This window comes from Phaethon lepturus, unplaced genomic scaffold (genome assembly GCF_000687285.1).
Source record: "Phaethon lepturus isolate BGI_N335 unplaced genomic scaffold, ASM68728v1 scaffold29117, whole genome shotgun sequence".
NCBI classification, from domain to species: domain Eukaryota; kingdom Metazoa; phylum Chordata; class Aves; order Phaethontiformes; family Phaethontidae; genus Phaethon; species Phaethon lepturus.
Window position 1 is genome coordinate 1814 of NW_010554471.1, and position 17707 is coordinate 19520.

The 17707-nt window shown below is 55.1% G+C and overlaps 1 protein-coding gene across 1 annotated transcript in view; it reads right to left on the reverse strand.

The window, feature by feature from the left end:
* RNF41 (ring finger protein 41, E3 ubiquitin protein ligase) overlaps positions 1–16963 on the reverse strand; it is an 18218-nt gene extending 1255 nt beyond the window's left edge. Inside the window, exons 1-4 of the mRNA XM_010291876.1 lie at positions 16826–16963; positions 4312–4424; positions 1146–1417; positions 180–315 (exon numbers count right to left, since the gene is read on the reverse strand). Coding sequence (XP_010290178.1) covers positions 180–315; positions 1146–1417; positions 4312–4401 — 498 coding nt within the window. The 5' untranslated portion in view covers positions 4402–4424; positions 16826–16963. The remainder of the gene's footprint in view (positions 1–179; positions 316–1145; positions 1418–4311; positions 4425–16825) is intronic.
* Positions 16964–17707: the final 744 nt, after the last annotated feature.

The window sequence follows — 17707 nt, forward strand, 5'->3', positions numbered from 1 at the left end:
TGGACGACAGAGGTGCGGAGCAGCAGCAGAGCCCCGGCTGCGCTCAGCTCGGGCTGCTCCGCAGCCGCTGCCTTCGTCCACAAACCTCTCTTTTGGTGTTTGGCGTCCAAGCAGACGAGACGGACCTGTCCCACGAGAGACCCCGCTGCGAGACAGCCGCCTCGCGCACGCAGACCTACCTGCTCGGCCAGCTGATGCTTGTGCTCCGCCGAGGTCTTCTCCAGCTCGGCGATTCTTGTCTGCTGCTGCTGCACCACGGATCTTAAGTGCTTGATGCAGTTGTGGTTTGGCAGCTCATCTTTGGGCATTTCCAAGCTGCGGAGCGTTACAGGAAAAGGTGGAGGCCCCACATTAGGGAAAGTTACACACCCGAGCACTTGGCATAAGCACGTGAACAGTCTCCAGAACAAATCCAGTCTTGGAGGACTTGCCAAGAGCCTTGGGGAGCCCGGCACCGTAACCTCCGATAGGTGCAGGAAGGCCTGCTCCCTGCTGCGTCTCAGGGCCAAGCCAAACGGTCTGGGGGAGAGCCACGGCAACAAACCCCCACCAGGTCAGCAGGCGATGGGGATTTTCCTCCTCCAAAGTGATCAGGGCTCGCAACCAGGTCCTGCACTAGGCAGCCTGTGGGCCTGATCCAGTCCCTGACTTCATCCGAGGAGACCGGATAGTCTCCAAAGCCAACAGTCAGTCACCACCTGGCTGGATGCACGTGAGCAGGAAGGACATCGGCACCAAGCGCACAGGCGCCAAGGCCAGACCAGCCACCCACCGCTCCTGGCTTTCGGCGACACGTAGGAGGGAGCAGAGCTCACGCTGGAACTTGTCCCAGGGGGCTGGAATGGCTCTGGGTGGATTCACAAAGGCCTCGGTACCCCGTTTCCAGCAGCCAACGGCCACCTGAGCCTCAGCAATGAGCTGAAGAGCCAGGGGTTTTGAACCAAGGTTAAAAAGAAATGAGTTTGACTAAAAATCCTTCCCAACACATTCTGCAGCACCATGGCCTTCAAAGCCCCGTGACCCACAGAGCTCTGCACCCTGGGGTAAAAGGGGTGCCAGGCACCGAACCCCAGTTTCCTTCCCTGACCCTGTGGTCCCTGCTCTGCCCACCCTCTGTGGCAGAGCCCCCCAAAGGCCATCCTCACCCGCATCCCTGCTCGCAAGTCACTGGACGCTTTGGATTGTGCTCGCAGTCGTTGAGGTGAGACATCAGGTTGTCAAGTCGCACAACTGCCGTACAGCCGAAAACAGCGTTGTCGCAAGTGATCTGCAGCTTCGAGAGCATATTACGCATGATCCGCGGGACGGGGCGGAGGTGGGCAACCGTCACGACGCTGCGGTCCACGGGGCACGTCTGCTGCTGGGAGAACCACTGGGTGATGCAGGCATTGCAGAAGGCGTGCTCGCAGTGAGGAGCCTGCGGAGGGGCAGAGAACAGCCACACGTTACTCAGACCCAGCCAGGAAATGTTTGCTGGCTTGTGTATGGAGGACAACCTTGACGAGAGAAATGCTCTCAAGTCTTTGAGGGATGCACGGAAGCTCCGTGCCGCCTTGGGAGAGGAAAGCAAAGGGAAGAGGCACCTCCGTTACACAAGCAGGCACGATGCCCACGCAGGCGAATGAGACACCAAAAGCAAGACCGGTAAAGACCAGAGCCACGCGCAGCACCTTCCACTACAACGCGAGAGGCACTGCTGCAGAGCCGTCCTCCCTTCCCTTGGAAGAGCAGGTGCCCACCTTCACCTCGCTCTGGTTTGAATTTGTGTGCCCAACCCCACCAAGGTACTCTCTCCCCACCAGAGGTGGGAGCAGTGCTCCTGCTGCGCTCCATCCCAGGTAACGCTGCCTCTTGAAAGGGCTGAGGGGGCAAGACAGATCAGGGAGCTAAACTGAAACATTTTTCCAGGGCAGATCAGACCATTACTTCACTGTATTTACACAGCTGGGCTCTGCTCTTGCCTTCAAGCTGCAGTTGAAAGAGTGTTAAGACTGGGGAGGGGGAGTGGGACAGACGCCAGCTCTTCATACAACAGAGAAAAACTCTTTCTTCCACAGAGCAGAAACCCAGAGTTACAGGAAGGTCAGACGCATTCAGGGCTAAGTCTCATTTACAAGCTGCTCCCCCAGCGCACAGTGCCTTGCAGGCTGTCTTGTACCAGCCGACAAAGGCAGACGGCGATTGCAGGACGTACACCGAATTAGGGTTCGCCCGTTCAAGCTACGGGACCATCTTGGGAGTTTCAGTGCAGCCCCCGTGACAACGCAGCTCGAGTCAACCAGGCCAGCACAGCGTCTCCGAGCCAGCACGCAGCACGTGCCGGGCTCTGGCAGAGGGACAGCCACTCCTCTCCCTTGCATCTTCCTGAAGTCCCGCGCTCCGAGGCTTTGGCTTTCCCAGTCCTCCACAAAGCTGGCCTCGCTGCTCCCCTCACGGCATTTTATCCTCTCAAGCCCATGCCCACCTCCACTGAAGCTTAGGGATTGGGGTACCCCAGCGTCACCGAGCGCAGACTGGAGATGCGACGGAGAAATCACACCAGTGTCACTGGCTACTGCAGGCAGAGGGTCACCCTGTGCCCATAACACAGGGACAGGCCCTGGGGAATCTCCATCCTTAAGAGATACGGAAATCTTGGGGCCGGATACAGCCCCTGAGATCGGACTGGAGGCGGCCCTGCTTTGACCAGGCAGAGGGACCTCGCAGGAAGGGAAGAACAAGGAAAGAGTCCTCAGGGATTTGCTCCCTTCAAGCCAAGGGCTGTCAGAGGGCACGGCTTGTGCCTCGCTCCACACTCAGCCTTGTCGCAGCTGCAGTTACTGCAGTGCTGGCAGGAGGAGGAGGGCTGGTACTCAACAAGATAGGCTGTTAAACACGCTTGAGAAAAGCCTGGGATCAAGGGAGTTTATGATATCACATTCTCACAGGAGATTTAAATAAACCTGCTTAAGAAAGCAGCAACTTTGCCTCTGTTTTGTGCGATGGCCTGTGATCATGTTCACATGCTGACAGACTTTTTAAAAAGCAAAGCTTCTTTTGACGTAACAGATTAGCGTAGCTGGAAGGTGCTAACACACCATTTTCACTACAATAGGCTGCAGTTCCACGCACCCCCAGCCCACTGGCACGGGGTGGGCTACAGCACACAGCCTCTGGGATCCCCGCGGGGCAGCTTACCAGCACGGTACAAATCACAGCTTTCGTGATGCTGTTTATTATTAAGCAATGAAACGGCAATAATTATGCACATGTTTCAGATTAGCTCAGTTTTATTTCAATCTGTTTTATTTCAAATGAAGCTGGATTTACGCAGAGGGTGCTGAGCTACCCAGCACACGGCCACAGCTCGGCCAGTGGAGGAACGCCTCCGGCAGCATACAGACCCTGAAGGGAAGAGGCAGGGACCAGGAGAACAAAGCCCCATGTAGAAGCCAGCTCCGCTCAGCACTGGCGAGGGGGCCATGAAAGCCCCCACTAACCTCGCCCCCCAGTTAACAGGGCTTGGGAGGACTGAAAGGCACAGGAGGGCCGGGGACTACGCAGTGTGCTGCACTGGAAGAGCTCACAGGAGCAGAGCTCACAGGACAGCACCGTCCAACAGCCCTTTCGCTTCGCAGGAAGCGGAAGCAGCAGCTCCCCGTGCACACCCTCCTTCCCCGAGCGGCTGCACAAGCTGCAGAGTGAGCCGGAGGATCCTCAAACCACTCGGCTGTGCCGGGCCCGGGCAGAGCAGCGTGCTGCTACCAGGGCTGCGGTCTGTCCACCCTCCGAATGACGTTCGGTGGCAGGGGGAGAGCCGAGCCAGCTCCCAACAGCAAGTAAAACAGATCAGCTCCATAGCATGGAGGAAGCATGTGCGCAGGGAAGCAGAGAGGGTCAACCAAGCGTGAAGCCATAAGCAAGGGACAGATCTTAGCCATCTCCGCCTTGGGACAACCATCGCTGGTATGCAGCTGCATCAAGCTTTGGTAGACTTAAGAAGGGAGTAAGGAATGAAAGAGTAAAGGGAAACCTGTCCCGACACAAGCTTATCCCTTCCTCCTGCCTCCTTGCTGACCCCTGGACAGCCCCCAAACCCATAACTTTAGCTCATTTCCACCAGAACACACACAACTCAGACTTTTATCCCTGCTGCTGCTTTCTCACCCATGCTGTTGCCTTAAACCATTAGTAGGAAAGTTAAGAATCCATTGAGCTCACCTAATGCACACGCTGTGTGCGGCGCCCATCATCTGATCAAGACATCTAGAAGTCTGGAGCTGCAATCGGAGGCTTTCAGTAGCCACAGTCAGTGCTCAGACGGAAACCTACCTGAACCGGCTCCTCCAGGACCCCGCTGCAGATGGGGCATATAAGGTCTTCATCAACATCCCCCTGAAAACGTGCTACATCATACCCCATTGCTCATCACCGATGCCAGAACCCTGTGGAGGGAAAAAGAAGAGCAGTTAGGACCAGTTGAGCATCCTGTGGTGTCTGGACAGAGCAGGTCCCAGCCCTCACGGCACCCTGGTCCCCGAATTCCTGCACTCTGCTCCCAGTGTGACCACCTGCAGTGGCCCCAGGCACGGCTGGAGCTCACAGCCAAGTGCCATATGGAGGAGCATGCAGGGGGAAGCGGTCTCAGCCCCGTTTGTGTGTGCTGAACTGCTCCCCCGTTTCGATGCGCTGCTGGCATTGCTCCTCACCCACACATGTTATTGCTAACCCTGCTGCAATTTTTGTACTCGCTGGATGTTGGGTTTTGGTTTGGGGGTTTGGGTTTTTTTTTTTTTGTAGAGGAGAGGACAGTGCAGGGGCACCTCTAAAGTGTGAGCCCAGTCCCATGGCCTGAGCAGTGGGATGTGTGCCAGGGACTGTCCCTGGGTACGGCCAGACACCCGGCAGCCTCGCCACATCGGCTGCAGAGGAACCAGCTCCTTCCCTGGGGACAGTGGCCCTGCTGGCTCCTGGCACCCTGGTTGCCCACCGCAGATACTGTCCTCTGCTGCCATCTCCAGCAGCTTTCCCACTCAGCCGAGCAGACACAGAGTGAAGACGTCCAACAGCGTCTGCAGCAGAGCGTGACCTCAGCCGGGTGCTCCAGCGCCTGGACGAGGAGTCCCCCCAGCTCACTGGACCTGTTGGGGTTCCTGCTCCCAGCACGGAGGGGGTGCAGCCCCAAGAGCAGCCCCTCAGGCACCAAGTCCCCATCCCTCCCCGCTGAGGACGGCATTCCCAGGTAACGCCGTTCTCACGCTATCTGCCAGAGGCTGACCTTGAGCTCTGCCCCGGCACACCGGCAGTTACCGGTTCCTCTGTGGCTTGTCCATAAAGAGCCAGCTCCTCCTCTCCCGTTCTCACCAACATCAAAGTCTGTGACAAACCGCCACAGCCATACAGATTCACACTGCACTTGACTCCAGATAAAGGAGTCCCCACCCCAAACACAAAGAGGAGCCAGGAGGGATCAGAGGTGCGTGAGGGCATGCAGATGCCATGTGAGGCTCTGAAACCACCATCCACACGGCAAGGAGATCGTGGCATGGCAGCTCTTCCAGCTGTGCAAACACCAGGAGCATCTACTTGCTCTGGAGGGCAGGTAGGAACTCGCCCTGCTGCTGCTCCACAGCCAGATGTGGCCACCCAGCCACAGCCAGCGGTGCCAAGCTCCTGCACCTCGGCCCGGCTGCTTGCACAACGCCACGTTCCTGCCCAGCCGGCTCGTCACAGCTGAGGGAGCTTTGGCTCTAGACAGACGCAGCAAGCGGAGCTGGTTGTGGAAACCACTGCGTCTGCCCAGCTAGAGCAGCAAGGGAGGAGAGAAGGTGATGGATGGACAGAAAGGGAGGCTGTAGGTAATGCAATTGCTTCATGGTTGGCCCCTGGGACCCTCCCCGAGTCAAAGGGCAGCAGGAAGGGACTTTAATCAACTCGCTGGACACTGTGAAAGTTGGACAATAAATCACCTCCACGTGTGGATGGATTCTTTGCTTCCACAGAGCAGGCACAGACAAAAGACTCCTCTGATAGAGGCCGGGGGAGGGAAAGTCCCTGTGTCAGAGTTTGCAATTCAGATAAGATTAACGGCTGCGGGGAGAACGGATCTCTGAGCAACTAGGATTAAGGTTGCTCTTAAACCTTCCCATGCCTTTGGACAGATGCTGCTCTCCTGCACTGGGAAGGGACCCAAATCCCTTCCCATCCCTTAATGAGCCACTCGCACTGCAAGTCTCAACACCTCCAACACATTTACATTGGGTTCAAACCAACTGGAAGGGCAAACACGGATGTGAAGGACCCAGCACAACAGCTCCCGGCTGCCAGATGAGCTGCTGCACCCAGGCAGCCTGCTAGCCCCCCACTTCGCAGCTGGGACCACTCTGACCTCCTCTGTGCTCAGGCACTGGTTCATGCCCTGTGTCTTAATAGGTCTCACTCGTGAGCAGCTCCATCAACAGCCTGCCCTCTCCTGCTCGGGAGACACAGCACCTGCTCCTGCATGGGCACGCAGGTATCGAAGTGGGCACCGCTTCCTCAGAACCACGCTCCCCACCAACTCGTCTTTGTCTTTTGCTTCCAACAAACAGCTGGGCAAGACACTAAACATCTTCACATCCGCTCAGGAAAGAGCCAAGTGGAGGGCAAAACACAAGCACTGAAAGCCAGCCTTGCCATCTGCCAAACAGAAGCCACATCAAAACTCTCTCCAGAAAGATTTCAGCACCTGGATGGGTCTGAGCCCCTCTGAATTCTTCTCATTCCTCAGACCAGCTGTTTCCCCTTCTGCCAGATCCTCTGCAGGGCTCTGCCAGCACACTGAAGCAAGGAGTGCCCTGCTGCTATTGCAAAGCAGAAACAGGAGAGCTGAAAGCACCTGCAAATGCTCGAGTGAGATGGAGCTGGCAACCCAATCTCCCTCCTGCTAGGTCCAGCAGTGAATTAATGACCTGGCCCCGCAGGATACTGGATACACTTGTTCTTCCCTGGGCTCAGCAACCTGCAGGATGGCCCCAAAGAAGGTATCGCATAGCTAATACGAGCCAGTCCTACTTGCGCAGCGCTACTCAGCAAGAGCGATGATTCACAGGCTGCAGGGATCCATCATGTGCCGAACCGAAGCACAAAGAGCTTAGAAAATACCTTTCCTGGAAGGGCTTGCAGAGGCACTCAGGCACCAGGGTGAAGCCAAGCCAACCGTCTGCAACACAGGCAAGACACGATAGAGGGGAGAAAGGCTGGGCAGGAGCCCAGACAAGCCCACTGCTGCAGGAAATTGCCTCTGCAGTAAACAGCAACTACCACCTATGATTATACTTGATTTAAGCAAATGAGCTTCCCAATCCTGCCCTCTCCAAATATGCACAGCTTCTTGACCCCAGCACCATCAGCCTCCCTAGGGCTGGGCAGGGAGAGGGGATAGCTTGCACAGATCAGAGGCCAGTCACAGAACTGGGCTTTAGCCCAAATTACAGAGAAAAGCTGGGATAAGTCACTTTTTCCCCCCTTCCCTCCGCTTCCCTTGTCATCACGCTCCTGCGTCTTTGTAGATTGTGATCATCTTGGCCTGGGGACTCCAAGTGCCTGCACTGCTGCTCAACACAGAAGAGATCTACATAGCAACAAGGGCTTGATGGTATCAGAGAGGATCAGTAATTAACAAGTCAAAAGCACTTTGACATTCCTACCCTTACCCAAAGCCTCCTCAGCATCCACCACAGACAAAGGTTCCTAAGAAGCCCTTGGGGAAGTAGAGGAGAGGAAAGGGGAAGGCAACAACTCACTCCCCAGCTGGTTAGAGCCGTGCTGCACAGAGGACAGCCCCAAGCCTGTCGCATCCCCAAGGCGCGGATCCCCCAGCTCCCCAATCGCTTCGGAGGGGCCAGCATCTCATCTCAAGCCCCAATTTGCACTGCTCCTCCATCCTCCCCACAAATACGACATCTAAAAGTTAAGGCAGACCATCACGATCAACTCCCCCTACCCTGGTCACAGGAGATTCATTCCTACATACCCAACACATTGCAGTTTTGCTCCAAGTCTTGGTCAAAAAGGGGCTTTATTTGGTTTTCTGGCATGAGCTTATATCCGCCCTTCACATGGCAGCGCAGGATCACAGCGAGCGGGGCTGGGGCTCCTCCGACCCAAAGCATATCTACCTGTCTTTCATCTTGGCAGCAACCACACAGATAAGATTTCCGTGGTCACACTGTGCTGTCTTCCAGCACAATAACTAACTGTTCCTGCCCCCAGAGGAAAATCCAATTGCTGAGAATAATTTTTCTGTTGACAAAAGAAAAGTTAATGGCTTAAAAAAGCTTCCTCTTCTCCTTGGAGAAAAAAGTCTGCATGGGAGCCCATGGATTTGTTCCACGGCCCGCAAAGCACATGTTCACATGTTCCCTCCTTTCTGCCACAATATGTTCAAGCCGCTGGATCCCAGACACTCCGGCTGAGCCAAGCTTTCTGCCTGGCCGACTGTTCTAGGCACGGTCCATGGAGCAAGCCAGCATCTACCAGCTCCAGAGGAGCTCTCCACTCCACCAGCACAGGGAGGCTGACTCATCTGGAGCTCACAGGGCTGTACTTCCATGCTCCTGCTCACCCACACAGCCAGCCCTCCTCAGTCCACAGCGGTTTCAGGCTACAAGCACACGTGGGCAAGGATCCAGAGCAACCTGGAAAGCGCCTGGCCCCAGACAGCTTTGCTGGGAAAGCAGCACCTTCCACAAGATCTCACCAGCACCGATGGCTGTGGGTCCCAGGGCAGGAGCAGACACCTCCACCTGCACCATGCAAACAGTGTGCCAGGCTGTCGGGAGACACTGACTCACTCCAGGAGCTGATGAGTGCAAGTATTAGCAACACGAGCAAAGACCAGCGCAGAGGCAGACAACAGCACTGCAAGGGAAGCGAGTTTCACCCAGGTAAATGATGTGCTGGCTACAGAAGTCCCCGGGCCCCAGCCGCCCAGGGGCCGGAGAAGGCCAAGGTTTGAAAGAGGCACTGACCCACCTCGACCCGCGTGGCTGTGCCGAGCGGAACAGCGACAGCGACGACTCTGCGCTCACGCTAGAGCTCACCGAGATACACCAGCCCGGTCCAAGGCAAACAACAGACGACAACAGCGAGAACAAAGCCATCACAGGAGCAGAGCCAGCACCTACCTACTAAACACATGGCAAAAAATACGCCTGCAAAAATCAGAGCACAGCGGTCAGTAAAGCCAACGACTGATGAAGAGCAGTGACCACCCCAGGGCCTTGTGTTCAAACACAGAGGCGTCCAGCTCCTCCCCAAGGACAGCAGCCACTGCCAGCCCCTGCCAGCTCCGCTGCCTGCCCTCCTTCTAGCAGCAGATCGTGCGCTGCAGCCCCTCTTCTGAGCCAGTACCTGGTGCCAGGTCACTAGGGAAGCCCATCCCTTCTTTGGAAATACAGAAGGCCAAACAGAATCCCTTAAAAAATTGAAAACAAACAAAGAAAACAAATCAAACTTAATCAGCCTGTGCTGGAAGTCTCGAGTGTCAGCTTTGCCTGGTTCTCAGGGGGAAAAAAAAAAGACACCATTTTCTCATTATTTCCAATATAAGCGTTGCCAACAGATACCAGAGCCGCTCTGCAGCTGGGATAGCTGGGGAGAAACCTGTTCTGTGAGCAGTGGTGTTTTTAATAATCTTTCCTAATTTCATCAGCTTTGTGAGCCAAAAGAAATAGAATTAAAACCAGAAAGCAAGGGGGAGGGGAGGAAAGGGAGAGAAAACAACATATGGATGCAAGAGGGGCTGTTCTGTAGCAGTTACAGCCCAGCATGGGAGCCAGGACACCAGCGATCTTCTCACTGGTTTGCACTGTGTGTGTTCTGGGGCACCAATGCTTTGTCGTCTCAGTTTCCCTGAGTAAACCCGTAACATCTCCGGCGGGGGCTGCATGGTTTCTGAAGCAGTCTTACCACCACTGGAAAGTTTCCAGAGCGGGGGAAAAGTGTCCCAGAAGCTTAAAGCAGTCAAGTTTTGCAGCAATTGGCTCCCAGCCCCCAGGATCTGCATCAGCCTGGCCTCTGCTCCCAGGAGTCCAGGTCACACCAAGGCAAGAGGCTGCCGGCACTGCCGGTGGGACAGGAGAAGATCCGTCACCAGGACAGAGCTACGCAGCGGCAGCTGCCCCGGCGGTGCCTGGAGAGAGCACAGGGGCTCTGCAGAGGAGCTGACCTTTGGCTGAAGCACTTTACTGAAGGCATCTGGTGGGCTCCCATCACCCAGCCCAGGCAAGGAGGCTGCTTGGGTAAGGATCAAGGCTGGTGCCAGGACGCAGGCGAAAGGGCTCTGCTCAGCCGGATCTCTGGTCTGACAAGCAGACTGAAGACAGAAGAGTTGTCAGTGCTGAAGCTGTGCCCATGTCCGTGCCTTGCAGCTTTAAAGTAGCTCCTGACCTGACACAATGGAAATTTCACAGGAAACCCTCACGTCAGCAGCCTGCTCCCATACAACAGGGAGGATCCACCAGCCCAGCGACAGCGTGCGCAGAGCCGTGATGGCCTGTTGCTCTCCTGCGAGCGACCCAGTTAGCGCAGCCCAGCTGGCCAGGGGCAGCTTGCCAAGCCCGGGTGATTACTCGCCTGCCATCCTGCCAGCACCGCTCACTGCGGCTCACGACACCCCCCAGCATCTGAAATCTGGGCATTTTAGGGCACAGCGCGGTCAGCAGCGGTGACAAACTTGCCGGCTCCCCGCAAGCCACATACTTGAGATGAGTGCCCAGCACACGGCCACCCTGCTCCGGGCTAGAGCCACCCGGCAGCCTCGCGGCATCGCGGACCCGCCAGCCAGCAACAGCCCCCAAGAGCGGCCGGGAAGTGAAGGTTAACGAGAACAGTATGGAATCCAAACATGCAGCATAATCTACAGCTGGCTAAAAGCCCCTCTGCCTGACCTAGTTGTCCAGCGACCCAGTTTCTAAACCACGCAGTACAGTGGGACAGAAACAAGCCCAGCGCATGTTCTGCATTCCTGGCTGGAGCCACTTCCCTGGGCTGCTGGGCCTGGCAGCGAAACGAAGAGGGCACTTGCTGGTACGCAGGCTGAGCACAACTCCAAACTTGGCCCTAATCTGGAACCACGAGCCCTCTGCTCAGATACAGGCCCCATTAGGATTTAACGGCAAGGAAGAGCTGGCACAACGTACATCCCGTAACTCCTCCGGAAACGGAACACCAGCAGCGCAGGTCTGGCTGCCATATCCCCACCGGCTCTCTGCCTGGGGTGCGCGCCCGGCACCCACGTGGATGGGAGTTACACGGCTGCGCGTTACAGAAATGTGAAGGCAGCAAGAACAAACGCTCCGTTTCATGAGATACAGGCCGGGGGCTACTGCGCTCTCCCCGCCGCGCAGGGCTTCGGCCAGACCGTTCCAAGCGACTGCATTTATAGACTTGACTCGTGTCAGACCTTCCTGGTCCTTCTGATCATTACCTTGACTTCTCTGGTAGAAAATTACATCCCGTGCCCCCCGTGTTACGCGCTGCTTGACAGAGCGGATCTGATTTCAAATGCCAGCGCCAAAACTGAGCGGGGTCCAGAGTCCAGCCGGCACGGGCAACCCCGGGTCTCAGCCTGGGTCTTGTGCTCAGCGCTACCAGCGAGGTCTGGAGAGGCAACTCAGCAGCCACAGGATCAGCTTCGCAGCCTTGCTCTGCCCATTGCTTTGCTTCTTCCCATTTTGTTGGCATTGGGCTTGCTTGCATGTGTGGAATGAGCCTGCATGGTTTAGTGGTTTTCCCAGGAATTTCTGCTTACATTTGGGACATCGACAGGCCAACGAGCTTAAAAGCCACTGGCACAGAAGAGAGTGCTGGTCTGCAGGCTTTGGCTTCTCCATCAAGAGTAACTGGTGAAGAGCAGCAGATACAACAAACCAGTTCTGCCTGCATGCACACCACCGGTAACCACCAGCTGCTTGGCATGTGCATAATTAACCACCTCACTAATGACACCAGGGAGCAGCAGCACTCCCTCCCACCAAAAAAACCTGATCAGACTCTCAAACAGCCTCAGCTGAAACGTGACTCGTTCACTCCTCTCCCGCATTAATACACAGGGCCTCTAATTGCTGTCACACATACCCATGAAGCGGACAGCAATTTGAAGTAATTTACACTCCACTCGCAGGAAAAGCCAGCGGGGCAATCCTAACAGCACCCCAGTTTCAGGGGAGGGCCCGGCGAGCCTTCGTGCGCTGCGATACAGCAATGCTCAAGCAGCGCTGCGCCGAGTACGACGTGTTAAGACTCCGCACATGGACTGGTACCACAGCGGAGCCGCACCCCGGGCTCGAAGGCAACAACTCCACCAAGGAGTTGGGTTCGACTGCTTTACCCGACACTTGATTCTTGCTTATTAATCCTTTAAAGGGTTACTGCCCTCTTCAACATCACTGTTGAGCTAATGTACTCGTTTTGGAACAATGGGGACAGGAGTTAATTCATTCCTTCTCCCAACGGTGTTTCCTTCAGCAGGAACAAAACGCGATGGATTCGGCATGCTCACTGCAGTCCCTCCCACACCTGAAATAATCAATATCCCCCAGGCCTAAAGCTTTTCTTGGGTGGAGGTGTTTCTTCAAAGCGTTTTAGCCAGTTAGCAGACACTTCAGGAATGACCGTAATCCACAAAGTTTTAGTACATATTATTTTGATTCAAGAGGCCACAGGCAAAACACAAAAATATTACTCATTTGCTAATTAAAAGCCAAAAGCACTAACTGTACAAATCTAACAGCTCTTTCCATAAAGATTTTTCCTCCAGTGTTGGATCTTCTGTTTGACATTAGCTCATGTCCAGAGAGCAAAACTTTCCAAAGGAAAACAGTAAAATCCCTTTTTCTAAGAAGCCTTTCACAAATCAAAGGAAGCTTTTGCCCAAGTACACACAGGCAAACAAGATCAAAAGGAAAGCGGGGTTAAACAATCGTTCTCAGTTGTATAATAGGAGGAAAACACATCAATCGTGAGGCCCTACCCACGTTCCTCATTTCAGTAGCTGGTGGAAGGACAAACAAGCTGAAGAGCTCCTATTGCTTAACCCCTGCAGAATCGGGCTAGAGGGCTGTGCCACCCAGCAAGGCTGTTCCTTATCATGCGAAGCTCTTCAGGATCATTAAAGCCCAGCTGATGGTCCTGGGAGCACCTACAGGTGTTGTGCCTAACACTGGCAGCGCCTCAAAATCCCACAACATGAAATGACACTACAGGTACTGGAAAAGCGCAGCCAGCCTGCAGCCTCTCCCAGCTAGGACCCGACAAACTCAGCCCCTCATCTGTACTTTTTGATGCACTGAAAGGATTTAAGTGAAAGAGGCTGGAGGCAGAATAGCTTGCTGAGGAAATCAGCCACCTTGAGAAAGAAAAGCAAAAAAAAAAAATCTTTGGGTTCCTCGAGGCGGCTGCTGAAAGCAGAGCGGCTCTCAGCACACCAAGCTCACGTCGCGCTGTGCGGACAGCGTCGCCTCCGCACCTACAGAAGCGGAGGACGATCTAACAGGGAGGTGGACAGCCCTGTGTGCGACCACGGCGCAAGGGCGTTATGTGCCCTCGGACTGGGCAAGGCTCATCTGAAAAAGCAAGCCAAGCAGCCCAGGTTAGACGCCGTGGTGCCCCATCCCTCCTGCCTCCAGCACAGCCTGCCCGCTGGCGCACGCTCAGCACAAGACAGACTTTATCCGCCCCATCCCCAATTCCACGGCCGGCTTCCAGAGCCGTGGGACAAGCAGAAGCAACATCCACAGACCGGATCAAACCCCTGCTCGCCCCGCTCCCGCCACCCGTACCTTCAGCCTGCGAGGAACATGGCAAGATCTCCTGGCTTGCCACGTCCTTGGCGCTGCGTCAAGTCCTACAGCCCTATAAAATGTATAATCGAGAATCGCAGCCGACTGCAAGCCTCCGCTTCACGACTGAAAGCGGCTCAGGGAACACAGTTTGTTGCTGCAGGTTGCTAAGCCATGGCAACGACTTCTGGGCGGGGGGGGGCCCTGCTCTAAGACATTCTGACAGGGTGGCCTGACCCAGCGCTGCTGAGCTGCCCACCCAATTCCTGCCACATCCCTTCCGTACTTTTTTTTTTTCAGATCAAGCCCTTCTAAAGCTCAGGAATTCGATCTGCAGCGCTGTGAAGGGGCTTTGTCACCTCAGGACTGCCAGAGGGGCAGAAATAATACGCCAAACCCCACAGATAAGCAACAACACGGGGGCGACGGGGAGAACGCTCAAAGCTCAGCACCATTTTCATGCCGGGGAAGGAAACCTTGCGGCAGATTTCCACCAGACAGCATTATATTCCTCCAAAAATATTTCAACAGGAGGAGGATGCAGTCCTTACCAGGGCTACACCCACACTTCGGTCTCCTGTCCCGGCCGAGCACTCGCCTGCCTTGCAGAGGCTGCAGTACCGCAGCTGCGGCGCTGGGGCGAGCGCCTGCCCGTGGCCACCGGCACACGAGGCTGTCGCCGATCACCCTCAGGAACGGGGATACGCTCTGCCCAGGTGCCGCAGTCAGAAGGGCAGCCTCCCAAGCCTCAGGTTCCTATGCTCCAGGTTTATTAGAAGAGAAACGTTCAAGATGCAGGCAGAAACACACATTGCAGGTTTTGTTCTTTCTGCTACAAGCTTAGAATATTCTTCCCACTTGCTGCATTTCGACACTGCAAAGTCTCTTTATTTTGCTTGAGCTCTGTCTGCAGCAGCCTCTGCCTACCAGGAAGCCAGGCAGGAGCTAAACGAGGTCCTGTGACTTGGGGTACGAGTTCCCATTAAAAACTACTCAAGCCACCAGCTGCCAGGGCACCGGCTGCGCTCCCCAGCTGTCGCCTGAGCTCCAACACATCCCACAAACCCCAGAGATCACGGAGGAATGTGGCGCAGCCCGCTGCCGCAGCCCGCAGCGTGTCTACAGGCAGATGCAGCAAGACCAGAGGAAGACGTTGCCACCGACAGCCCAGAGGCAGGAATCCAGCCCCAGCCTATTTCTGCACGGCTGCACGTTCCCCATCTGCGACGGCAGAGGCACCGGCAGGCTCTGACCGGGACGGCGCCTCGCACACGTGCCGGGCCCTGCACCCACGAGAAGTGGGTTCTCTGGAGAGCGTTCACGGCTACAGATAAGGCAGAGAAGGATGCAAAGGTCTGCGAGGCAGGTTTCCCTTCGTTAGATAAGCGGAACAAGCCACTTGTTAACAGCTGGGGCCAACGCTGGAATTACACAGCACAGCTTTACCCAGCTCTGCCAAGCCTTTTATTTTCTGGTCCATTTCTTATGGTGTCAAGACACCAAGAAAATGGAAAGCCTAAATCTGAAGTTAAACTAGTTTATGTTTTGTGGTTTTTTTTTTTCCCACCCTCAGAAACAGCAGATGTAAATCACAGCCAGCGAAATGTCTGAATACACACACTCAACTATATAAAGCATCCCACATCGCTGCTCCGTCAGGAGCCTGTCCCCTCCCCACGCTAGCTGCTCTGGCAGAAGTGGAAGCAATGCCTTGTCCCAAAGGGAACCAGCTGGGCAGTTCATTTAAACAGGGCCGACGTGCTGCTCCGGTACCTGCCACAGAAAGGCAGACCTGGCAGGCAGGAGGACGCCCGGCAGCCGCCGCCTCCACCAGCAGCACCCCGAGCACGGGGGCAGGCCCCAGCTCCTCAAACGGGAGAGGACTGCCAGGAGCCCAGGGCAGAGCCCGGACCTCTCGCTGAGACTGCTCAGCGGCCTGGCCCGCACAGGTCGGCCAAGTCAGACCCACCTTCGGCTATCAGCACTACCGTTGTACCGAGCGAGTCCAGACCAACTGCCACAGGGAAATCGTAACGTCAGACGAGCAAAGAGCTTTTTGCCTTCACTCTAAAGCATCTGGATGCAAGGATCTCTTCAGACTTGGTGAATAATCCCAGCCTCACAGCAGAACAGCAAGGATCCTATTCAGTAAGGAGTGTTTCCTGTTTTCTGCTGCGAGGAGCCCACACAAGCTGTGAAGCCCCAGCAGTTGGCCAGTCACCAAGATCAGCGAGAAAACGCAGGCAGAGAACTGCTGAGCAGCGCGACTCACGGCTCGCTTTTACCTTTAGCTCTGTTTGAAGTTCGCTTTGCATTGCCTCCAGCTGCCTCTGCAGCCTTTTGGGATGCCTCTCCAGAACTCCAGATTCACCAGCAGGTTTTGTTAACAAAGCACCTTCCCTGCAAGTCACAGGGAACCTCGCTCGCTCTCGAGCGCTCTGGGAATTCCAGTGTCTGCCCTACTCCTTCTAGAGCACCACGTGAAATAAGAGATACAGAAATCAGGCAGGGGCAGTTTTTAAGCCAGTTTGGCAGGACTTATTTTAAACCTCTGAAATTTAAGGATGATCTTGGTATTTCCCTGTAGACATTAATTTACAACAAAGGTTCTTTAACGGCTTTAGAGCTAGAGCTGTGTCCTTCACTGTGAATCTGCACAGACCCATGAACAGCAGGCTGTGATCTCTAAACAGGGATCTAGGTAAATCTGCCAGAGGAGAGACCAGGCAGCTACAAGCTGCAAAAACAGCCATACAGGCTGCACTATCAGCTGCAACAGGAGGACTGTCAAGCATAGAGATCCTTCTTGTTAACGGAGAAAAAACAAAGTTTTCACATAAATACGACTTCGAAGTTAACAGCAGCAGCCAACCAAAAGCCCTGAAAGCGTATATAAAGCAACATCCCATACAGCTGCTGACGTAACTCTAACTGTTCATGTGTCTGAGGCTCCACATGCGTGGAAGAAGGACAAACTCATCCCCCATGCACAGATGGAGAAAGTTGAGAGGTACTTGATTTACCTTCCGTGGCAGAATTCCTCCCTAAGTAGCAAAAAGGCAGGGCTGGGCTGGGTTCACTCTTTTCAGGGAGACGCTCCCAATGGCCCATCTTTTCCCCTTCCTCTTCTACAGTTTAAAATGTCGTTCTTCAAGGGCCAAGAGCCGCTGCGACGCAGGAGTCATAGGGTCAGACAGGACAGATCTAGTCACAGGGAGGAAAAAAAACAAAAGGAACATAAGCATGGTAAAAATTGAGGCGGAAGGCTGTGCCTGGCCCTTCATCCCCATCTCAGGGCCCAGATGAAGACACCTCTCTTCCTCCACACACAAACCCAGGCCTTCAGCCCCACAGAAGAAACTGTGCCTTCCAACAGGAGACCTGCACTTCCCTTTGCAACTCTCCTAAAAAGCAGAATAACCTGTGCAGAAAGCACCAAGCGCCTGCAACATGAGCCCTGTACGCCTCGGATGCAGACACACATTCCCCTGGGGCCAAGGGTCTGGAGTCGATCACGAGAACAGAGAACCACCACCACATCTGAGCCCGCTCCTTACCTTGTCTTCCAACCATATAAAAAATTACTCCGCCTTGCCTTTTTTTTTTTAATTTAAATGGCAAGAAAGAGGTTGCTCCAGAGCCCCCACCCAGTCTTAGACAGCCCTCACGCATCCCAGCCTCCCCAACAGGCTGAGCACGACCGAGCTGGTGATCCAAACATCAGTTGCCTCCCCACAGCACTTTGCTTCGGAAATTCCAGCCCAGGGCTAGACTCTGCTCGCCTCAAACCCCCGCGACACTCGGCCGGGAGAAAAGCTGGGACGAGAGGCGCTTCTGGCAGGATCGCTGCACTGCAGGAGTGCACCGTGCGCGGGGAGAGAAACGTTTGCCCAGTAGGTAAAGTT